At 47.8% G+C, this 25032-nt stretch overlaps 1 protein-coding gene and 1 long non-coding RNA gene across 2 annotated transcripts in view; one reads left to right on the forward strand and one right to left on the reverse strand.

Annotated features, from left to right (window-relative positions):
- Positions 1-6538: 6538 nt before the first annotated feature.
- On the reverse strand, positions 6539-24156 carry LOC125416138 (uncharacterized). The gene is made up of 4 exons (XR_014996971.2): positions 23906-24156; positions 22321-22519; positions 15772-15831; positions 6539-6758 (listed from the first exon to the last, which is right to left on the reverse strand). It is a non-coding gene; the product is annotated as an uncharacterized LOC125416138 (long non-coding RNA).
- The window catches only part of Lpcat1 (lysophosphatidylcholine acyltransferase 1), a 50046-nt gene continuing 46288 nt past the window's right edge, over positions 21275-25032 (forward strand). The window contains exon 1 of the mRNA XM_048458836.3: positions 21275-21510. Coding sequence (XP_048314793.2) covers positions 21376-21510 — 135 coding nt within the window. The 5' untranslated portion in view covers positions 21275-21375. The remainder of the gene's footprint in view (positions 21511-25032) is intronic.

The raw sequence follows: 25032 nt of genomic DNA on the forward strand, positions 1-25032 counted from the left end.
TAAAAAAAAAGCTTAGAGTGATGGTGACCCCAACTTGGTGTATAAGGTGTAGGTAGGCCTGTCCCAGGCTTTCTGACCAGCTAGTCTAGATCAACCAGTGAACTCCAGGTTCAGTGAAAGACCAGGTTTCAAAGTACAAGCAGCTGAAGAAGATACCTAAGGTCAACGTACACATACCTGCACGCACACATTTACACACACCCAGCTACATGTCTTAGCAAGGGTTTTATTGCTGTGAGGAGACACCATGACCACAGCAATTCTTCATAAAGGAAAACATTTAACTGCGGATGGCTTACAGTTCAAAGTTTAGTTCATGTATCATCACGATGGGAAGCATGGTTGTACGCGGGCAGATATGGTGCTAGAGAGGTAGCTGAAAGCTCTACATCTGGATCTGCAGGCAACAGGAGGAGGTAGTGAGCCATTAAGTCAGGACTTAGCTTCTGAGACCTCAAGGCCCACCCCCAGTGACACATTTTCACCTACAATGCCATATCCACTCCAACAACCACCTAATAGTGCCACTACTATGGGGCTATGAGGGCCATTTTTATTCAAACCACAGTATGCATATATATAACACACGCAAATCTATATACCCATTAGACATCCAAAATTATAATGGATTCTACAGCACCGGACACGTGACCTTGGATAGGCACACATGACCTTGGATAGGCACATGTGACCTTGGATAGGCACACATGACCTTGGATAAGCACACATCCTGCAATGCTGTTAGGTCCCAGGGTTCTTTCACAAGGCCCAGAGCTGTACTAGTTCCCTCTCTTCGGGATCAACCAGTCACCAGATCATCCACGTTGGTCCTGGCCTTTAGTCCTTTCTCTTCTTCTGAGAAAAAAAAATCATTCTTGAAAGAACAATTGTCCTTGACCTGAATATGAGAACAGGGGTCAATACAAGAAAAGGTGTGGCCCCAGCCCTCAGGAGGCAGAGGCAGACAGATCTCTGTGAGTTCAAGGCCATCCTGGTCTACAAGAACTAGTTTCAGGACAGGCACCAAAGCTACAGAGAAACCCTGTCTCAAAATATCAAAAAGAAGAAGAAGAAGAAGAAGAAGAAGAAGAAGAAGAAGAAGAAGAAGAAGAAGAAGAAGAAGAAGAAGAAGAAGAAGGGGAAGGGGAAGGGGAAGGGGAAGGGGAAGGGGAAGGGGAAGGGGAAGGGGAAGGGGAAGGGGAAGGGGAAGGGGAAGGGGAAGGGGAAGGGGAAGGGGAAGGGGAAGGAGAAGGAGAAGGAGAAGGAGAAGGAGAAGAAGAAGAAGAAGAAGAAGAAGAAGAAGAAGAAGAAGAAGAAGAAGAAGAAGAAGAAGAAGAAGAAAAAGAAGGAAGGAAGGAAGGAAGGAAGGAAGGAAGGAAGGAAGGAAGGAAGGAAGGAAGGAAGGAAGAAAAAGTATGAGGGTCCTGGCCACCATATTGTACCTTTCCTTTCCTGTAGGGTTCAACACTACAGGCCTCTATGGTACACACTGCAGACCACAGGGTTGAAAATCTGAACTATCTTCAAAGCTGTGGTTTGGGACAAAGGCTCAGGGCCAGCAGGGTGAGGGGTCCCCAAATGACCTGCCAGCTTTTCTCCCAGCCTACCTCTATTCTGTAGCTTGAGCCATGATCACTTGACGAATATGTCCTGGAAGAAAGTGAGGGAAATGCCCACCACTTCCTTTCCCATAACTGATCTCCAAAGGTGAAGCTAGGGTGAAGTCTAGCACATTAAGATGAAGGCTTAGTATCACCTGAAGTGAGCCCAAGTGCAGCAATCCAACAACAGGTCACAGGAGCAAGGTCACTCCAGTCCAGAAGACCCTGCACTCTGTCAGGTCACTGAACCTCGCTGAATGGTGAGGACTCCTGCCCATTACCTACAGGTAGTCAGATGTGGCTCATCCCTGACCAGGGCTTCCTATTCTATATAGGTCAGAAGTCCTGTGGGGAAGGGAAGAGTCCCACCCTGTGTTGTTTGACCAGTGGGCCAGCAGATATCTCCACTCTGTATCTAATACCCACAAGCCCACAGAATTGTCTAAATAAGCCTACCTCGAGTCCAGGGCTCACCCACTCCAGTCATCTGAAGCTTCTAGCCCTACTCTGCCCCAATGCAGACCTGTGTGGCCCTGCATGGAGAGCTCTCTGATTCGCCCATTTACTCCAGGTGCAACTGTGATCATCACCTATTCCTCGTTGCACATGTGACTGTCTTGTGCTATAAGGGCAACATTAAGGTAAAGAGGTGGCCAACAAACAGCCTATTGGGTCCAAAAGACCTAGCCTTCAGTCATCCACAGCCTTGCTGTACCCCTCCCCCACACTGCTGCCCAGGGCTTTAGGAAACCTCATTACAGTTCTCAGCAGTTTTTCCTGCTGGGGAACCATCCAAACAGCTCAGGTTGATAGCCAAATAAAACACGGTCTGGAACTCCAAAGGACAACCCCACAGATGGAGCATTCATGTCAGACTTGGGAGTGGTGGGGGGCCCCTCTAGCCTCAATGGCAGAGGGGTGTGACTTGAGCCAATATTTGCTTGAGAAAGAGCACTGGCTGGGCACACACACTTCAGGGGATAAAGGAAAGGGGTGTCCCGAAGAGCCAGGGAGAACTGCTAGGGTCCGGCAAATATCAGATCCTCAGATTCAGGGGTGTCCTCTTGACCTGCTAGGCTAAAAGTAGGGTGCATACTGCCCAGCAGACTGACCTAATTAAGGTACTTTCTCCTCAGGCACCCGTCTGTGAGTCCATCACCCACAGGCCGTGGAGGGGGGCCAGGAAGCTCCCTGTCCGAAGCTGGTCAGGCCAGAGACAGAGGGCTTTTTGTTGTACTGAGATTTCCAGAGTGAAGCTGGCTCTGAGTCTGAGTGATTTTGTTCCATAGGCGAGAGATTTGGCCAGTGCCCAGCTGGGGATAGAAAGATCTGTGTGTTCTGTTGGGGCCACATCACTGCCCAGCCGTGGTGGGAAATCAGGGCGGCTGTTCATGAAGCTCTGACTTGTTGAATGAAGTCTGATTTTCCAGAATAACTCTGATATCAGGCTGTGCTGACTGAGGTTGCCTGCCTAGAGATTGCATTCAGATTATAAATGAAAATATGAGAATCGAAGGCTTGCTTCCCCCCACACACACACTCACACACACAAAGCTGAATGGAGCAATTAAGATAAGGTCCCACTCTTCGAAAAAGCTTTTAGCTAAGAAACTCAGTGCCAACCCTTAGTCAGAAATAAGCCTTTGCTGACATTATCAGCCCCGTAAAAATCTGCCTGTCATGAAGGTGCTGACACCACCAGACACCCAGGCCACATAGAGATGAAAAATCCCAGCAGCTTTGTTCTGAAAGGAGAAAGTTTGGCCATGAGCTATAGTCCCGACAGAATGTGAAAACGCTGTTGCCCTGGAGGATCTTGTTAGGACAGTGGACTGGCAGTCAAGAAGAAAGTAGAGTTGAAATGATTGATATTAAAACATGAAACCATCACTAATTAAACACTTGTAAACCACTCGCTTTTTATTTTTTTGAGAATTTCATTCATAAACACAGACATCTGATATCCGCCTCCACCACCACCACCATCACCTCTACCATCACCTCTGCCACCACCACCACCAACTCCACCTCCTCTCCAACAAGTAAGCAAGTGGGGACATGAACCCCGGCCCTCAGAGTCAATGTCTGACACTCTGCCAACTGGGCTAACCAATCTCTTAAATACTTGTAAGCTTTCTTAGCATCTCACAGCTGCCACGTACCCCAGTCCAACCCCTCAGGACCCATTGTCCTCAACCAGGCATCTTCTCAGCAATAAGAGGCAGCCACCAATATGAAGGAGCCCAAGGCCTGTCTGGAAAGGGAAAAGCAGGCTACGGCAGAGAAGAGGAGTGAGCCATGGGAATGGGAGAGATTGGAAGCAGCACATGATTCTGACTGCAGCTCAGGTATGGACTTGGTAATTATGCAAAATGAGAAAACAATCAGCCTCATGAGGCAGAAATAGCCCTACCACCACCTCCACTACCACCCCCTCCACCACCTCCACCACCACCACCACCACCACCACCCAGACCACCTCCTCCTCCTCCTCCTCCACCACCACCACAACCACCACCACCACCACTACCCAGACCACCTCCTCCTCCACCACCACCACCTCCACCCCATCCCCCCACCACCCCCTCCACCCCCAACCCTATCACCATTACCATCACCACCACCACCTCCTCCACCACTACCATCACCACCACCACCACCACCACCACCACCACCACCACCACCTGCTCTGATCTCAGGTGGTTTATACTGGACAGCACCAGTGTCCCTGCCTGGGCTGGGCTGATCTTTGGGGTCCCCACACTTGGGATGGAAGAAATCTAGGACACAGCTTGTTTCTACAGGTTCACACAATGAGGGTTTGTTGGTGTTGGTGGTTTAGGGAAGCACCTGGGGGAACACTATACCTCCATTGTCTTGGAAAGTGTGTTGCTGCTGGCTTGGCACCTGACAAGACTTCTATACACCCTGCCTCAGCCTCTGAGTCCTGCAAGTTCCCAATGGCAACAGCAGATAGCTCAGTACAGACAATTCTCCTTGGGGTACGCAGTGGCCATGAGGCAGGTGAGCACAGGCGCTAGAACTGTCTGAAGGGGAGAGCACCACCAATAGGCTGGAGTAGCACCAGGCCTCCTGTGTCCTGGGGGAAGAAGGGAAGCCTGCTTATGGAGGCCACAGGAGACCTCTGGAGTCTTGGGTGAGGAACACCCTTCACCACCACACTTTCCAACAAAATGAGTAGAGGGCATTCCTAATAGGAAGGTCCTTCCAGAGCCCTTGGTAAGCCAAGTCAGTGGTTGAAGTCCGGAAGGTGAACTGAGTATCTCTTTGCTGGCTGCAGATTGTAGTTTAAAAAGCCAAGAGCACTTCAAATACCCTCTCCAACAAAGGACAGTCTCTTAGCAGACCTCAGCCAGAGTGAAGGACCCCAACTCGTTTTAGCCACAGTTATACTGTTTTGCAAAGGATTCACAGTAACAAGCTCAGCTCAGGGCCTCCGGAATGCTGAGCAAATAACAAGCTTAATTCAGGGCCTCCGGAATGCTGAGCAAAGATACCTGAGGTTAGAGCAAGGACAGCCTTATCTAGCTGCAAGACAGGGTTTTATGGACTGGCCATAGAAACAAAGAAAGAGAGGATTGCGAGGCCTGAGTCACGTATAAAGCGGGGCTCTCACGAGTCAGGGGCTGTGCAATCAGACATCTGGTCGCCAGCCAGGAAAGGGGGGGGCAGGATAGGAGGAACAGTAAACCGCTGAGTAGTCCCCTCATTGTTATTTAGGTTAAAAATTTACCACCCTGCATCTTGCTTCTGTAAACCTCGCTTTTTGCTCTCCTATAAGAACCCCTCACCCCCAACCTGCAGGCGCGCAAGTCCTTCGAGAGACTTGGTAGCCCCAGGTACCTGCGTATCCAATAAACCTCTTGCTGTTTGCATCCGGCTGCGTGTTTTCGACTGATCTTTGGGCACGGGGTCTCTCCCGAAGGAAGATGCCCACGGGAGTCTTTCAAGAGGAAAGACAGACCCTCTCCCAACTAACCCCCAAGTTAGCTATCCAAGAGGCACAATGAGGATTTCAGTCTCAGGAATCAATTTTGACTGCCATCTGTAGTATTCTCATGGCATAAATAGTTCAGGAGCATGGGCTTCTAGGACCTCTTTCCTGGTGCTGGGAGCCTCTGACCCCAGGCTGCTCTGGTTACTTTGTGAGACTCGTGGGGTTTATTCAATGTGTGGCCTCATTAGGCCCCACGTGTCCACACCTTCTCTCTGAATATTCACTAGAAAGTGGCTCCCCAAGAGGATGGACACTTCGTTCAGCTGTCACCCTGCAGTAGATCCTTGACACCTCATTTCCAACCATCTTTCTCCCCGTTCTCTCTGGGTCACCTCAGTCTTGTTTCATCCACATCCCAGGGCAGGGCCAGCACCCTAGCATTTCTCTTACATGTTTCCCCCATATCCAATTGAAATCTAACTGCCCTCAAGTATCTGATAGGAAGCTCTGGAAAAGCAAGATAGTATAGTCTCTGGAAATAACAAGATGCTACTTCAGAGTAAGTAAAAACCCAAATACACAGGAAAGTGGGGGTCCCAAGACATGTATGATACTGATGGCCCATTTATATTGTCAATCAAATGACAACAGGTTCCCAGAGGTTATATTCTACAAAATGATTTACAACTAAGAACTTTATTACTTGAGTTAGAGAGACGGTTCAGTGGTTAAGAGCACTTGCTGCTCTTCAGAGGACTCCAATTTTGTTTCTAGCACCCACACAGTGGCTCAAAACCATCTGTAGAGTTCCAGGAGATTCAACACCTCTTTCTGGTTTCTACAAGCACTACACATGCCATGTGATGTACATACAAACATGCGGGCAAATACACATACATAAAAATAGATAATCTTTAAAAACTTTATAACTGAATTTAAAAAAAATAAATGGGAAGAAAAATCAGAGAAGACAATTAAGTCAGCACCTTAGAAACAGCTTTAATGACAAAAACAAAACAGTTTGCATGAATATTACAATGTAAACATGCTAGCTGGCTTTGCTTGGCTTTTCTCATGGCTTTTGCTAGAGTTCAATATTCCAAACTCTGAAGAATTCTTCCTAGATGTAGCTCTCAGGAGATGTTTTTATGTCTCCACTTCCTCTGCTCCCACAGTGCATCTTTACCTCCTGAGGCATGCTGTTAAACAAAAACAGAAACAAAAAACCTGAACCTGCTATCTCTGACTCTGCAAAACACAGGAGATATGCCTATAAAGAGAAAGGGTATTTCTCTTTACCCTTATTTAATATTAAGGGTAAATACATGGACCTGGTATTTCATTTTGGTCCATGTTTGGCTGTCCCTGTTGTTTTGGGACTGTGTTGAGGCAGCACACCACAGTGGAGTCCAGAGCAAGAGTGCTGAGGTCTGGCTCTGCATAAGTTACTACATGTTGCATAAAACTATGAATTTTTTAGGCTGTGCCTTTTCTTGAGAGACTCCATTTCACAAGGAGTCTTCAACTCCATTTTGAGGATGGGAGATAATTGCTCTCCCGTGCAAACAAGGAAACGGTACCACCTGTACAGCACCACCCATGCAGCGCAGTCTGATAAGGACTTGTTCCTAGTATGAAAAGGGTGGAATGCTATGAATTTACCAAGGAGAACTGAGACAATACACATGGGCATACCAAAATCCTATCAGGGAGACCAGGCCTTATCAGATTTATGAGACACGCCAAATCAAGGAAACGGTGTAACTTCCTCACACCTGGACCTCATAAAGTGATATACATTTAACACTGCAATGACCTCCCACCAACCTAGCATCTGATACCTCATGTGTGCATGAAGGACCTACAGGACTGTGCCTGGGGCTTCAGCTCAACTCTGTCCCCCGATGTTAGTGTGTACTACTCAGCCGCAGCTGCCTGTCCTCCTGCCCGTCTTACCCATTTAGACCTGAACCCACAATTTCATGCTCTGACATGGTTCTGCCCTCTCATCTCTCCAGCTGACCACATCTTTGGTCTCAACCCTGACTCTCCTTCAGACTGATTTCTAACAGAAGCAGCTTCTTCTCTCTGGCTGCATTTGGGTTCCACATCTTAGCCACAGACATTTTTCTAGAGCCTCTTTAACTAGTAATGATGTTACAAGCCACATATGTACCTATAGCTATGTAGATATATTTACTTTGTCCTCTGTGATATCAGAGTTAATATCAGTAATTAAAACCGAAATAAAAGAATTCAAGGGAGATGGATGCTCATACTTTTAATTCCATTTCTCAGGAGGCAGAGGTAGGTGGGTCTCACTAAGTTAGAGACCAACCTGGTATACACACTGACTTCCAGACCAGCCAGGCTGCCAAGGCTACAAAGTAAGATTCTGTCTTAAAAAACAAACAAACAAAAAGATAAAGAACCTACATTTGCACGGTAGGTGGAATTACCTGGGAAATCGCTGCCCTTAAAGCTGTTGCACCCTGTGAATTTGTTGTTTTTCAATAAATTCTGACATGGTGACAAGCCACAGACATGCTAGTCTCTGTTTCTGTCAATAATGCACTCACCATGAAAACCATTCACTTTGAGGTCAGGAAGCAAAACAGGGAAGAGGAAGCAGCTGAGGCCCTACTGTGCCCTCAAGGGTCAGTCCAACAACTTAGCGTCTCAGTGGGCCCTGTGCCTTAATGTGTCCACTGCCTTACACAACACTGCCCCAGGACCTTTAGCAGGTACTGAGCCCAGGCCTGAGGCCTCCCTCCAACAAGTGGTAGCACTCAGGATTTCAAGAATCCATTTATCCAGTCAGCCGAGAAGGCCTCTCGTAGTTCCCAATGCCCTGTGTCCTGAACCTGACCCCCAGTGCTGTTACCTGAGACAGGCAAAAGTATATTTTTGCTAAAATTCTTTTCCAGGGGAGATAGAATCAATGTTCACCCTCCTCCTAGGGTCCTAATGACAAGCTGAAGCATACTTCTGACAAAGCTCATTGTGGAGAGACAATAAATTCATTGGGGTTCCTTACACAGAAGAGGCTTTAACTTACAAAGGTGTGGGTGCTCCTCCCTCAACAGAACACACCCAAAAAGCCTTTACCCAGCAAGGATGAGAGCTTCCCTAGTAACTGCATAGACAAAGCTCCGCCTCACCTAGTCTAGCCTGTCTAGGCCACATGCAATTAAGGCAGAGTTGTATTAGAAACTGTCAAACTTAGAGTCTGGTGAAGGCACACTAAATGAGTGCTTGCTTCTCAGGGGGGAATTTAGGTAACTAAACCCCCAGTTTCAACCCACCATGCAACACTGAAGAAAGTATGGCTGATTCCATAGTCTCACAATCTCTGCCCAAGTTGGCCCACAAGCTCAAGTCCCACTCATGAGAAACTCCATGGTTGCTGTTGCTACCCCTAAATTTCCCACTTGTTCATGAGAAGACTGTCAACCCCGGAAGGCAGACAGGAAGCATAGGGTAGAATGGCTAGTTCTGTTCTGGACACCAGCACTCACTATCGCTTTAAGAAAGCCTTTGGAGGAAGCTCCACCCGCCCTATATCAGAGAAGGGCAGGGAGGCAGAGGAGAATGGCCACTGAAAGACCCAGGGTCTGAGGCTAGAGGGCAGTGGTTGCACTGTAGCCTGATCAGGGATCTGTGGTTACACTGTAGCCTGATCCAGGGTCTGAGGCTAGAGGGCAGTGGTTACACTGTAGCCTGACCCTAGTTCAGAGCAACAATCAGGTGATAAGGTGAGCTGTGACTTTACTCAGCACTCCAGCTCCCCAAAGGTGTCTGAGTCAATCTGTCCACTCTAAATACAGCAAAGGAAAGTGACCAGGAACATGTTGCCTCAGAGAATGTTTGTCTAAAGCATAACTGAGCACTATAGTGTTCAAAGACACTTGGTACAGCTCAGAGTGTGCAAATAAACACTCACTTCAACTGGGAAAGCATCTGCCAAAACACATACCTATTCTGGGTCACTGGTGCCTTTTTAATAGAGATATTTGAAAGAGAATTCACCAGTGAAGTGAAACATTTGTCCTTCAGCTCTGATTGCACAAGAGTTCTAAGAAGGGAGGGCACATTCCATGTTGTCACAGAATGGGGCTGGAGCATCCTTCCCCAAACATCCAGATACCTTGCTCAGTGTCTGATGGCTATGACCCATGCTTTCTCTTTAAAGCCAAGCGGCATGAGAAGTCTGTGATCTTCAGAGACTCTGGGCCCGGTTCACTCATGCTGAAACTATGTACAAGGGCTCTATTCAGATAAATACCAACACGGTGAAGAGCCAGACAGGTGCCCTCAGTGCATTGTCAAACCATGTGCATCTGCTCAAGACCTCTGCTTGCAGGAACACGGGTGTGTCATACAAACAAACCTGTGGGCCACCAGACATTCACATCAGCATGTATGTAGGATGCAAATGTGTGTAGGTGTGAGCAGATACAGGTGTTCCTAGTTGGTACAGGCACCATTAAAGTCTCCTGATTATCTTCATGTGATGCCTAGGGGGAGCTGTGACACACACACATATACATAGGCACACACATATACACACATGTACACACACATGCCTGTGCGCACACACATGCATGCACATACACGCCCACGCACATACACGCAAACACACACACATACACACATGCGCACACACACACATGCACACACACACCCCTCACATGCACACACATACACACATGCACACACACACATGTGCACACCCACCCACACACACTCACCTATGATAATATCCACTATTAGTTCCTACTTGGGACAGACAGAGGGAGCAGAAGGGAGAGGGGGTGCAGCCCATACATTCCACCCACTTCCTTGTGATGTGGTAGTGTGGTACAGACCTGGTAGGCTCGCCCTGGTATGTCACAGGGCCAGCTGCTCCAGCTTTGATGACCTGTCACCTGAGGCTCCCTGGGACCTCTCCCAGCCCTTCCCAAACTTCCCTGTGGGGACCCTCCCTGACTGCTGGGGGTAATTTCTTCTCTCTCTGGGTTCATGTAGACAATGGGGTATTAGTTTGCAGAGGGGACTATTCTGAGCATCAGGACTCTGCTCCACCCGAGCTGATACAAAAATAGTTAATTATTAATCAAAATGAAGATATGTGTAGGTAAATCCTTCTAAAGTGTTTTTCTTCTCCAGATAAATCTTTTTTTTTCTTTTCTCAGACAATGACTATTACACGACCTAAATGCCTTGTGGTTTCGAGCCAAAAGCCACATCACTAAGAATCATCTGCTGATCCCTCCAGCATCTCAGGCAAGTCTAACTTGTGCCCTGCAGGCTACCTGTGACTAGAGATAGCCAGAAATGAAGCCAAAAGCTTACACAATTGAAAACTTACTTAAAACATTATGAGATTTACTTTGTAATTTGTTGGAACCTGATTCTGTGGTTCTCCAAGTGAGCTCTGTGGGTGACCATTTCACATGGCAAATGGAGAAAAGTTGTTCACCCTTGTTAATGAGCTTTGCTCCAGGCACTTTAGATCATGGATAGCTGAGAAGATGGAGCTCCCAGGGTGGTGAACTTACAAGGCTGATGTAGGATTCCCCTCTGTATGCTGTGAGTAAAGATGGCAGGGCAGAATATAGCAAGGCAGGAAATCTAAGCAGAGGAAGCAAGAAGTGGAGTCAGGGAGATGCCATGTAGCTGCCAAGGAGAAAGACATTGAAACCTCACTGGTAGGTCACAGCCTAGTGGTGATACACAACTAATAGAAATTGGTTAATTTAAGACGCAAGAACTAGCTAGGAATAGGCAATATGCCTAAGCTATTGACCAAACAGTGTTGGGATTAATATAGTTTCTGTGCGATTATCTGGGTCTGAGTGACCAGGAAATGAACGAGCAGTCTCCTATTACACAAGGCACAGAGGCTACCTGAAGAAGGGGCAGAAGGGCAAATGTATGAAGCAACACTGAGGACCAGAAAAAGCAGGACACGGGGGAAAACAATAGGGACAGACCTACAGGTGTCAGACCTGAGAGACTGGACCACCAGACTCTCCAGGAATCCCTGTGGGTGGAGGCAGTACATGGAAAGGGACCAAGAGGCCAGGCAGAAAGGTCTTTACCATGGGATAAGCAAAGGCCGTGGGGCTGGGAGGAGCTGCAAATCAGAGTTTCCAGAGTAAGTTAAAAGATTGTCTGAATCTATTTACCCTGCAAAGACAAATTCCATGGCCATGGGATTTGCTTTCTTACCCCCAGCATCCCTAAGAACCTCAAGGCTCATTGGCAAGTAGCAGAAAAACTAAAACAATAGCACTCCTAGTTAAATCTTTACTTCTCCCTCGCATTTATAAAGGGAGAGGCATCCAGCCTAGGGCTGGCAGGCCCTCCCTCAGGTTCAACCCTCTCTCTGTTGTGGCAAAGAGAGCTTGTGTAAGTAAATCATTATGGTCTGTTTTCAGTGCAAGGCACATTTAAGGCTCATCAGTGAATCACAGATGAGCAGGAGGCACTGGGTCCCTGTCTTCCTAGTCGGTGGCCGGCGCCTGCTTACATGAACACTTTTTTATCTTATAGTTTAAAAATCACAAACAGTCTGCTATGTGACTGAATGCACATATCAGAAAAGGAGGGACTCTTGAGCCCCAAGAAGATGGGGATTTGGGGGTGAGGACAGTGCTAGATGAGCTGTAAATTGTGTACCTCCCTGAAAACTTCAACCAATGAGGAATTCAGGAGCAGGGAAATGCAATTAGGAATATGAAAACCATTGTTTGGTGCCAAATCGATACACCAGCCCTTTCTGCCTTTTCTCAAGCTGACTCCTGGCATTACAAGACTGAAAATAAACTGCTTAGCTTTTGTTACTCCGAGTCTTTAGTACCCTTATTATGAAGGGAGGACCATTGTTTCTCACAGGTTGTCATTTGCATGGTTGTTTCCACAGCCAGGCACCAACGCTGTAGCTCCAGCCATATCTTCTACCTTCCAGCCTGCATGGAGATACTCACCTTTAAAAGGTACTTTCCAAAGCTCAATGGGTCTTGGGCTTATGTCTCATTTGCGACCAATATCTAGTCACGTGACAACACCCCCCAAGGCAGGTAGGCTAAAAAAAAAATGTAGTCTACCCCGGGTGTGCTGAATAGTTTAATATTAACAAATTAAAGCCATTGGAAAGAAGGGAACTTCAATTAAGAAAGTACCTCCATACGGTTGTGAGGCATTGTCTTAATTAGTGATTGATGGGGAGGGCCCAGTCCATTGTGGGTGGTGCCATCCCGGGCTGGTGGTCCTAGATTCTATAAGAAATCAGGCTGAGCAAGCCATGGGAGCAAACCAGTAAGCAGCACTCCTCCATGGACTCTACATCAGCTCCTGCCTATAGGTTCCAGCCCTGTTTAGGTTCCTGCCTTGATTTTCTTCAGTAATGAACAGTGATACGGTAGTGTAATCCAAATAAATCCTTTCTTCCTCCTTTGCCTGCCCTGGTGTGGGCCCATGCACTGGTGATGGGTTCAGTGAGGACTCAGGAGTTCAGAAGGGAATGAGGTAGGCATGCAATGAGGTTGGGCCTTCCTGCAGACAGAGCTGTTTCCCCAAATGCATGGGCTAAAACTGTACCCCTAGAGAACAGGAACAGACTGAGGAACTGGAGAGTGGGGGAGGAACTCAGAGGATGGAACCTAAAGACAGAGGTTCAGAGAGCTGCCTCACTCCTACCACACTAGACTGGGGGGTGTCATCTCTAAACTGGAAACCAGGTCTTCACCAGACACTATAATCCACTGGCATCTTTTTACCTTAGCTTCCAGGAGAGTGAGAAGCAAATGTCTGAACTTTAAGCTGCATGATCTGTGGTGTTCTGGAACTAAGACAGACCACAAGCCCGTCATGGTGTGCGGTTTTGATCTTGGCTGCAGAAGGAGGTCATCCATTGGACAGTGTTTGACGGTTAATGAGAGGACAGCACGTGAGACTCAGGTCTAGCCAGAACAGAGGGCAAAACAGTGTAGGGGTGGGGGCTCAGAGGGTGCCCCAAGAACTCTATGTTTACAGGATGAGGCAAGAAACACAGAGGGAGGCAGGCTTTCAGAACAGCTAGCTGGGAGGTATTATGAAATCCAGATAATAGTGAGCTGTAAGGGCCTGGGGTCCAGAAGTGGCTAAGGAGATTAGAGCAAGATTCTGGCAGCAAAAAAAGGGCATTAGAAGTAGTTTCATCTACAATTTCAAGACTGACAACCATAGGACAACTGCCTGGCTTTCACCAAGCAGCCCCTCATATTGTCTTCATTTGCCATCTGCTGTTGTGGGCATAATGAGGGCCAGAAGACAAGCTTGAGACCAAGCAGATGCCTGTAGCCAAGGCACTATAACCTCAGTATTCTTCACTCTGCAGAACTGAAAACTCCATGAACCAGTTCTGTGATGTCCTATTGGCCAAGAAACATCAGCTCCACAGACAAAAAGTATCTGGCACAGTCTGCTTACATACACTGACACACTCAGAGACATGGAAATGTGGGTTCCGTCCAGAGCAGTGTTCAAGAAGCGCTGAGACATCAGATTACATTTACTTTAAGGAATGAATGGTGTTTGCGTTGGATTTCTATATTTGGTTAAGTACCTTAAAACTAAAGGGAGTAGACCGAAAAGGCTAGAGTGTGCTACAGAAAATCTGCTAAATGCCATGTTTGCATCTTATAACTTTCACCTGGTTAACATTTATTGGCCTCAAACTCTGACAGGCGAAGTCATCCAGAAGTTGTTACTTGCTTACTTTTCTCCGGAATTCCACCCCTGTAGCCCCATAATGGCCTTGACCGTAACTATGCAACACAGCTTGGATTTGGATACACGGTGTAGACCAGGCTGTCTGAGAACTCAAAGCAATCCTCCCGAATCAGCCTTCCAACTGTAGGGATTACAGATGTGAGTCCCTACGCCCAGTATGGACCTAAGTCTCTGTTAGAAAAGAACATAAAATGGAGATTGCTGTGTGCTACTATGCTGCTTTTCCCTTAGAAACAATGTTTTGCTCACATTGGGGCTGTGGACCAGGAAGGGCCGTCTAGGTACACATGGCTAGAACATCCCTCCATGAAGTGTCTGAGGCACCCCATTGCTCCCACAGTCCTAACTCGTTTGACAGCACTCTGCTGCTGTGGTGTGGATGGCTGAATACACAGAGGGACAGCCCGGAGCATCATCACCTCAAAGTCTCCTGAGCCTTCAGTGTAGAACAGAATCAGAAACCCAAAGAATCCACAGCAAGCTGGAGTCCCAGGTACTAAAAGGCCAGATTGAAGTTGAGTGTCTTCATAGAAGGGATTTTAAGGCACGTGCGGTAAGGACAGTGGAGGACTCACACGGATAGGCTGCCTTGAAAGGAAGGAGCTGCCTTGAAGGTCACACAGGAATGTCGCTATTCTCCAAACCATCAGCCACAGAGCAAGAGGTCAGCCAAGCTGCTTGCTTCACGTGGCATTTGGCTGAGCCTCATCAGCAGAAACACACAGCCATTTCTCCTGGAGGGAAAGCACCCCTAGGTTTAAGGCCGTTGTAAAGTCATGATGGTCTCATCTTAAGGTCTCACTGCTGGAGGGTGCCCCAGGCCCCAGCCTCAGTGTGCTGAAGCCTAGGCAGCAAAGGGCCACAGAATTTCAAGGACTATATTTTATCCTTGGGATCTGTCTGTGACTTTAGATTTGCCTGGCTTAGACGACTGGCTTGATTTGGATTGTGCCTCTCCCAAAGACGCCCAAACCCAGACTGTGAATGAGACCCCCGAGAAAGGATCTTTGCAGGTGTGGTGGAGGAAGGATCTCAGGATGAGACCTTACTGAGTTTATGTGGCCCTCACATCTAGTGCCAAATGCCCTCCAGGAGAAAGGAAGTGTGATGGGGAAGCACAGACTCAGTAAAGAAGGCCACAGGGCAGGGAGGCAGAGGGTGGTATATGATGCATCAGCAAGATGAGGAGCTTGGTAGACAGAGGCAGGAGCCCAGCTTAGACAAACTCCCTCTGGAGATTTAACTACTTAGTATTTAGACCTCTCACACAGAAGTGCGGTGCACACAACCTGCTCAACTTCCTGAAGGACATTGGCAAACACAGAACACGAGCTGGTGCTGGTTCACCTTTGTTGTCAGCTTGATTGGATTTAGAGAAGCTAGCAGACACACCCCTATGGGTGTGTCTGTGAGAGTGTTTGCAGAGAGATTTACCTGAGGAGGAAATGCTGTCCTGAATGTGGCTGTCACTGTCCCGTGAGCTGTGATCCCGAACTGAACAAAAGGGAACAGGGAAGAAAGCAAATTGAGCATTCGTCTCATTTCTCCGTGTGACCAGCCACACCATACCTTCCAAGATGGACAGATTCTCCTCAAACCATTAGCTTTAAGTTGTTTCTGCTAAATATTTTGTCACAGTGAGAAGAATAATTAATACAAATGTCCATAAATTTAAAGAACACACTAAATATGTTCTCTGACTACTATGGATTTAAATAAGCAGCCAGTAACAGATCTGGACTATTCCTGAATATTTATGTGTTTGGGAAGTTTTATATGAGCATGTGTGCACATCAGTGTGGGTACACTTGCCCACATATGCTCCGGTGGTGGCCTGAGGTCAAAGTTGAATGTCTTCCTCAATCACTCTCCACCTAATCTTTAGAGACAGTCTCTCAGTGACCTGGTTCTTCCCTTTATGACAGTGGTCAACCTATGGGTCAAGACCCCTTGGGGGGCATTGAATAATACTTGAACAGGGCTCACATAGCAGATATCCTGCATAACAAATATTTACATTATGATTACAAAATCACAGTATGAATTAGCAACAAAATAATTTTATAGTTGGGGGTCACAGACACAGAATTAAGATGGGAAACAAACTTGTTTTTGTATGCTGGCAATAAACAGTCAAAAATTAAAAAGATCATTTATGGTAGCTCAAAACTACCACACGTGGCAGAAGTGAACTGTCTATGCATGGCAAGTCACAAAACATTGTTGAGTGAAATTATAAAGACCAGACAAATTGTGTTTTGTCTACTGGGTAAATGAATCTAAGACTAGCACTGTTAAGAGTCTATTTCTTTCAAGATTCCCATATAACAGCTAGGTATGGTGGCTCAGTCCCACAGTGCCAATTACTCTGGAGGCTGAGACTGAAGGATCACATGACCCTGTGAGTTTGGGGCCAACCTGGGCAACAGAGTGAGATTGTGATGTTATTAAAAAAAAAATACTGTTCAAAAGTTAAAAGACAGCTAGAGGATGTTAGAATCTATTGTCAAGTCATATAAACCATAAGGAAATGAATTCAGGATATATTAAACGTCGCAGGGTGTCTGTCTGTAATCCTAGCACACAGTAAGCTACAGTAGAAGAATAATTGGGTTTCAGGGCACCCTGAGCTATACATGCAGACTCTGTCTCAGAAACAAACAATCTCAGCAGATCCACTACAAAACAGGTAAATATCTGAACAGATATCTCACTGAAGGTGAGTTACAGATATAAATAAGCACATGTAAAGAGGTTCTTCACTGCAAATCCAGTCAGGAACCACAACAAGGATGCTGGTCTAGGTACTGAGTGTTGGCAAGGACACAGAAGTACACAGAGGCATAAAACATAGTCTAGCTGCTGCAGAACTGTATGATCATCAGAAGAAAAGGCAAGATAAAAACACCTCAGATAACCTCAGTGCATAAAATTATAAACAAACAGGTCTACACTTCAAAATATTTAGTAGAATTTCCTCAGGAGAAAGAAAACAGCAGCCGAGGAAAATTCAGATCTGTACGGGGCAATAAATGAGCTTAAAAGACAACCATTGGCACAAACACAAAAGTCTTTTTAAAATTCTCTATAATCTCTTGAAAAGGTAATTGACTGTTCAAAGCAAAAATAATAATAGTGTGCTGTGGAGGTTTAGCGTATATAAAATTAAAATATGCAAGAACAGAGGCAGGAAGGGTGGGAAGGAAACAAAAGTGGATATTGTGAAATCTCACATGTTAAGTGGCATCATACTACTTGAAATGCCTTCAGAGAATACATGGTAAGCCCTACAACAGATACTAACATGTTAAAGGGAAGGTATATAGCTGATGAACCAGTGGTAGAGATAAGATGAAGAACCTGCTAAATTGGCCCAAAAGAGAAAAGCACAAAGCAAAGCCAGAGAAGTTAATCAGAAAGCAAACAGCAGGACCGACTATTTAAACCTTAGTCTGCTGACACCTCAGACACAGGAGATCTAAACACGGCTGTTTTGGTTTGCTTTGAGGAGAGTTTTGTTTTGGTTTTGAAACATGAGTCTTGCTATATACGTTAGGCTGGCTTTGGACTCACAAAGATTCTCCTGTCTCAGCTTCTCAAGTGCTCGAATTATTGGATGAATCGCCAAGCCCATTTGTCTAAACACTGCTGCGAAAAGACTAGATTTAGAGGTTGGTTAAAAAGCAAAATACATAACAAGATGGGGAAACATGCCAATAAAAGGTGAACAACAATAAAGATGGGCCAGAGGTTCCATCGGAATAAAGAGGAATAAAGAGGTTGATAAAGAGGAACAAGCCCTCTGAGGATGTATGTACCTAAAGACACTGCAGGAAAATACAGACGACCAGAGCTAAAAGTAAAATAGACAAGTGCCCAAATAAGGTTGGCTTCAGTAATGAGCAGAACAAGCAACATAAGTGTAGAAAGACGTGGAACCTGAACAAAACTATGCACCGATGTAACCCACTGGCATTCACAGAACTCTCTACCCCAAATGCATAATTACAGGCCATAAATGCAATGATATCATGGAGCCTGTATCGGAACCACAAAGGAGTTATTAAAACTAATGACAGAAATGTGTCTGGCACCTTTCCAAATATTTTGGACATTTCTATGCATCTAACTAAGCAACACATGGGTCAAAGAGACCACCAGGGAAAACACAGAGTAAATTAAAAATCAAAGGAAAGTAGAAAAACAGCAGGCCAGTGTTCGTGGGAAACAGACAAAGCTGTGCTTACAAGAAAATGGACAGTGTTGAATAAGAAAAGTCTGCAACTAGCAATCTGCACTCCTGCCTTACAAAGGCAGGGAAAGAATAGCAAATTCAAGTGAACGAGAGGAAAGGAAATAATTACCGCCACTACAGCTATAAAAGGGCTTGCGATTTCCACCCTGCGACTCTCCTGCTACGTGAGGACTTGGAGTCCCCTCTGGGGACACCAGGCTCAAGTGGTATCTTGGAAGCAGAGATTGGTTTCTCGTCCGATTTTAAACCTGTTGGCTCCTATTTTGGGCTTGGAAGTGTAAGAATCATTTTCTGTGTCTCATAAACCGACTATGTTTGGGTGTTTTGTTACAGTGGTACACAGAGGACTTCCCACCTTCCCCTCCAATGTACATTCATCTGTGAGCAGAATTGGCTCCCCTTGATAGCCACTTCCTTGCCTTTGTGTCTCATCAAAACCTGATCCAAACAACTCATTTCCTTCCCCTAGCCTCTTCCAAACAAGCCTCACTGACCCAAGGATCCACTGTGGATTTCCACCAGGCCATGCGTCTCATGGGGCTTCCACAAATGCAGGCCAGGGCAGGTACCTAAGGCAAGTCCTTCCTGGATCACTCTGCATTGACTGTGGGGCTGGGACAAGCTGCCCAGGGTGTCCTTCTCACCTCATCCTCTCGCAGATTTATAACGTACTTCCTGGGGGTGTGAACAAACAGCTGTATCTTCTCACAGCCCAGAAAGATAGAAGTTCAAGACCCAGGTCGAGGCAATTCTTCCTGGTGTCCCTAAGGGAGAACCCTCCCAGCTCTTTCCAACTCGGGTGGCTGAGTAGCCTATATCAACAAAACTCTGGTCTTACCGGCATCCCCTCCGGCGCCAGTCTCCTTGTTCAAAACTCCCATTTATAAGGACATCAGTATACTGGATGGGTCCCGCCAACCTATTAGATTCATCTTGATCATCTGCAGAAAGGTTTCTTTCCACATAAGGTCACCTCCATAGGTACTGCATAGTAGAACTTTGTGGAACGCACTGTATGCAGTTCACAACATACTCTAACAGCTCCCCAAGTCAAGAGCTTTAATTGAACTTCTGCTTATATCAATAGGCATTTCTCTTTCACACTGTCAACCACACCACACCACACACACACACACACACACACACACACACACACACACACTATGTTGCTATTTTGATTTTTGAGACAGCATCTCCTTATCTAATCCAGGCTGGCCTGGAATTTGTAATCCTCTTACCTCAACCTCCTCACTTGTGCAATTACAGTGATGTACCATCACACTTATATCAAGCATGTAACTCATCCTGCGCTCTGTGGCTGGAGGACCTGGGCTAACACACTTACAAGACGTCCACAATTCTGAGACCCAACTTTGAGGCTACAGGAATCCTGACGCAGGACACCCTCAGGTCTCTTGGCCTATAGACTTTAGGGGGCACCTAGACAGTCTGTCTTCCTTAGGGTAAAGATCTGTATGCAAGCAGGCCTTTTGGTCCTGGGGTTTTCTTGACAAGGAGCTGAATGTCCTTAGACGCTGCACTCTTGTGTCTAAGGGTAGAGTAAATGAGAATTAAAAGCTAGGGTCAGTGGAATGCTCGTGGCTAGGCCACAGGGCAACACAACAGAGCATTAAGCCTGTTCTTAGTCCTTAAGGGCCTCCACAGGCTTCGTAGGAGGAAAAGCTGTGTGAACTGCTGTTGCTGCAAGACTCATCTTAGAGCAGACAAAGAGGGTCTGAAGGTTGAAGTCAGGTGTGGAATACAAAATGAAGCTTTGAAGGGACAGGACCTGCAAGTGCATTTTCCTCCTAGTCAACTTCTCAAAACACAGAACAGGGCTCAGCCTGGGCCCACTTGCCAGCAGGTATCAGAGGCTCTGGACACCCCATGAACAGAATTCTGTGAAAGGATGTGGTGGGGTCTCTCAGAGCTCTGGTGTCCACAGGAACACAGGGCTTTGCGGGAGGTGAGACAGGAAGCCGAGGGGGTTCGGAATTCGGCAGAACTTGGCTCCTTCCACCAGTCTGGTGACTGAGGCTGGATCCTCAGTCTCCCACCACCTGCCTTTTGAGGGGTTCACGATATACAAATAAATACACCTGGTATTGCTACAAAAGACATTTTTTGACCGGAAAGCTATTTTGTGTCCTAGTTAAAAACAGTCATACAAACTACAAAAGGCATACAGGGGGTCGAATGTATACATTTTAACAGGAAGGCTATTTTGAGCCCTAGTTAATAGCGTAACACAAAGTAGGGTCCCCTAGCGCATCCATTTCACGCATGATGGTGAGTGATGGATTACAGTGGTTAGGGGGAAGGACAGTGCTGCGCAGAGAAGCGGGCCTGGCACAGTCTCGGGTCGCTCCGAGAACCTCTTTCCAGGGTAGCAGGTGCGGGCGCAGGCAGGCTCAGCTGCGTCCGTGCGGTCCTAAGCAGCCGCTGAGCCCACAAGCCTCGTTTCTGCGGTCCAAATCTCAGGGTCTCCCCACTCATGGGAATCTGCAGGTTGCCCCAGGTTCTAGGAAAGTCCATGAGCCTCGAGCCGCGCAGGCGCAATCATAGTCCAGCGCGATCGGGGCGGGGCATCCCGTTGGCCCCACCCACGTCACGCCGCCCCTCCCGCGCCTGCGCCTCCGGGCGGCCGCGCATCCTCGGCCGTCTCCCGCGCGCTCGGCTACCTCTGCCGCCTTCTGCTCCTCTGCGCTCGGCTCCGCTGCGCTCTGCTGATCTCCGTCGGCTGTGTTCCATCTGCGCCGCTCGGTGCTCAGGCGCGGGCCGCCATGAGGTTGCGGGGCTGCGGGCCACGGGCCGCCCCCTCCTCCAGCTCAGGGGCAGGCGACGCGCGGCGGCTAGCGCCCCCGGGGCGGAACCCCTTCGTGCACGAACTGCGGCTGAGCGCCCTGCAGAAGGCCCAGGTAGGTTCTCCGCGTCGCTTCTGTGCTCTGCTCAGAATGCGCCTGGGATGCGGCGAGGAGGGGCTGGGCGCCGCCCGGTCCTTGGAGAGCCGCGCCCCTCCCCTGCAGCACCCTTTGAGCCGGCGCCAGGGTCCCGCTTCCCGCCGCCTGCGCACATGCTGACTTACACCCTCAGTGGTTAAGGCACCATCCCCTGAACTCCATCCCTTGAGTCCCACAACCTCATCCCGGGCCTGGCGCGGGTTCCCGCCAGTAGGAGGCCTGGTGGTGGGCGGAGGGCGGGGGGTTGTCCCTCTCATCAAGCAGCCCCTTTCGAGCGCCTCCGCTCTGTTAGGAGGCCGACTGTGTGCCTCGGTGGCCTAGTGCCCGAACCTGGATGGTCATCTTGGTCAGCAGCGGACGTGCGAACCTCTTGGCATAACCTGGCGGGAGGATTTCCACATCCATGTTTGCAGATTGTTTCCTGTGTCGAGTACACTATTTCGGCTGTTAGCGACGCTCCCTGGGGTGGTTATGCCCGGAATCAACTTTATACAACCTAGTTCCCACGTGAGAGGGAACCGGTGTGCTGCGGTTGGTTGGTGGGAACCTGGATCTAGGCACAGTTACCATCTGTTCCTGCGGCTCTCCCTGTGAGACCTGGAACCTCTCCTACTCTGGGATCAGATCTGTGGTGCTATGGTCACATTGGGGGCCTTTCTTAGTGTAATGAGTAGAGCTCAGTTTCAGATGTCTGTGGCCCTGTGGTTTATGGACTGAGTAGTATTTCCAACTATGAGGAACTAGCTCTGAGTTAAATGTGTAACTTACCAGACGTAATATTAAAGTGAAGTCTGTGAAGCCCGTTGAAGTTGTCTCTTTCCCAGGCACGGGCTTCTTCTCAAAGCTTCTAATGGGGTCGGTTATCACCCATGGGAACTTGATGGTCGACAGAGTTGAACACGGAGAGGGGGAAAGGCAAAGTTGCTTCGTATCAGGCCCCAGGTCTTACCCCCTTCCCTGCTTGTATCTGGAGCCAGACAGATATGAGACAAGGCAGCTGCTATCAGTTGGTCCATACTGCCAGGGGCTGTGCCTAGCAAGAGGACTTAGGGTACAGTCATCTCCGAACCTAATTATCCGTCTGTTCCATTCCACAACCTCCTACCCTACAACTCTTTCCAGAGTCACTTGTGAAACCAGTGGGTCTTCCTTCTTCCCAGATCTACTGCTTGGAAACCTTCCTGAGATTTTCCTCCAAGGGAGCCCTGACCCCTTCCTTTGGATTTGGGGGCTCCTCCCTAACCAAGTCCGTTCTGGTTAACCCTACCTCATTCCAGCCTGGTCACCCTGTTGCTACCCCACTCTGGTCATCTTAAACAACCCATCCCTAATAATTCTTTCCAATCCTCGCCGTATTAGTGTGCCTCTACCCCATCTTGGTAGTTTCCCATCCCCATCCTGATTTGGTTTGCCTCATTCTGTTCTGTTGCCTTTCTGTTCCTGCCCCTCCCCTTTCTACTCAGTCAGCATGAAGCATCTTCCTCTCAGAAAGCTGGCTCCTCACTCCTTGCCACGATCTTAACCCACTTAGTCTGATTCTAGGGCCAGGTCTTTTTTTGCCCCACAGCATGTGCCCATGAGGCTCTGCCCAGAACCTTGGTGTGTATAACTGTTTGGGCGTCCGCAACCTGTGACTAAAGAATGCATTTGTACTTGTCCACAGAATTCTCTATTATCCCCCAAGCCATGCTTTGCAGAGCCTTTGCCTTTATGGAAGACTTTATTGAAAAGTTTTTCTAGGGGGTGGATGAATGATGACTCGTCAAGCAAAAGAATCCTGCTTCCCTTTAAGGAGGAGGTCCCTTAAGTCTGAAGCTCAGAAACTTCCTACTCCAAGTGACTCTGAACTGCCCTGGGAGGGGCTAGTGTATAGCTTTGGATTAAGGACACACAGGCCACCTCAGCCCCTAGCAGCCCATCTGTCACTTAACTACAGATTTAGCAAGCAGCTTAAGCATTTAGTGGACAGAAAATAACAGGCTAGGATCTGCACACTGGAGTCTGAAGAACTTGCTGCTTCCTGTTACAGCAAGGATACAGAAGAAGGGCAGGCCCTAGAAGGTCTTAGGCTGTCAGCTAAGATTCTTCACAGTTTGTTATTTTTGAAGTCATAAAGTGGTTTTCTGTCACAGGGTTTTTGGGGTACTCCCCATGGACTCTGTGGTACAAGCATTTCCCGTCCCAGCTCTGATGGGTTTTCCCGATTGTGAAATTTAACTAGATCTGAGTTTGCTTCCTGGGCAGCAGAGCCACCTTCTCCTAGAGCCTATCCTAGTTTGGTGCAGGTTCAGAAGCACCTGCAACCCCACCACCCAAGCCCGTCCCAGAGAAGGTGATGGTAAGGGTAACTGACAAGCTCTGCCCTGACTTCAGAGCCCTGAGTACTGGAAGGCTCTTCCGGCAGGCTGTTCTAGCGTCTGAGTTAAGGTAGAGCACAGATGGGCTGTCACTGTGGTCTGGCTCCCATAGGAATGGTGATGCCAGAGCAAAGTCCCAACAGCACACATCCTGCCACTCCTGCAGATGACTCCAGGCCCCAGGCATATGGGCATCGGGAGGTGCCGCCCACTGGGCACCTGGACACTGCAGGAGACTTAATAAAGAGGGGTGCTCTGTATTTAAAAGGTCCTTTTGCATCCCAGCATGCTGTGTGGAGTGCAGGTGTTCTACAGACTTCTGGACAACAGACACTAGGCGAGCACTGGACCCGGGAGATTTATGGGCGGGGAAGAGAGACATTGGACTAGCAGCTGGCTTGGCTACACAGTGCTTAACCCTTCCAGGAATGCTTGGAACCAGTGTCAGGCAGTGAATGCATACCTCCTGCAAGAAGCATGGCATCTGATGGCCCCCCTCTGTTGGTGCCTGTGTGTCTCAAGAAGACCCAAGGTTGTTTCCCTGTGTCTGACTTTTGGTCACTGTTAGCTACAGCCCCTAGACTCTAAGGCTTAGAGGCTGAGTTCCCGTGTCACAGATGAGGTCTGAACTGTCAGGTGAGGTTCTGAACTATCCCTGTCTCACATCAGTGTGGAACCTTAGTGTAGACGTCTGCCTGCCATTGTAGGGAGCCCTCATCTGTAGCCAACCTGTAGTCCTAATGTTCTAGATGGTGGTAACCAAACAGTGGGAAGAGACAGTGTCCAGGGAAAGTCCTAACTTTTACAGCCTTTTAGAATTTGGGCTTTTAGCAGCATGAGTGTTTATTTGAATGTGCACACTTTGTATGTAAATGTACACTTTTGTTTCTTAGCTGACTGGAAAGCACACATGTGTGCAGTAGTTGAGGCACGGAGCCTATTGAAACCCAGTGTCAATTATTAGAACTCACTTGAATGTCCTTGTGCTAATGTCAGCTTATAAGGGGCAGCAGATAACTTTGCTGTCCTCACTGATTTGGTACTGGTGTGTGTGTGGTGTACACATGTACATGAGGCCAGAGGTTGACATTTGATTGTTTTCATCAGCCCTCGCCTTACATTT

The sequence above is a fragment of the Myodes glareolus genome, chromosome 15 (genome assembly GCF_982192425.1).
Source record: "Myodes glareolus chromosome 15, mMyoGla1.1, whole genome shotgun sequence".
NCBI classification, from domain to species: domain Eukaryota; kingdom Metazoa; phylum Chordata; class Mammalia; order Rodentia; family Cricetidae; genus Myodes; species Myodes glareolus.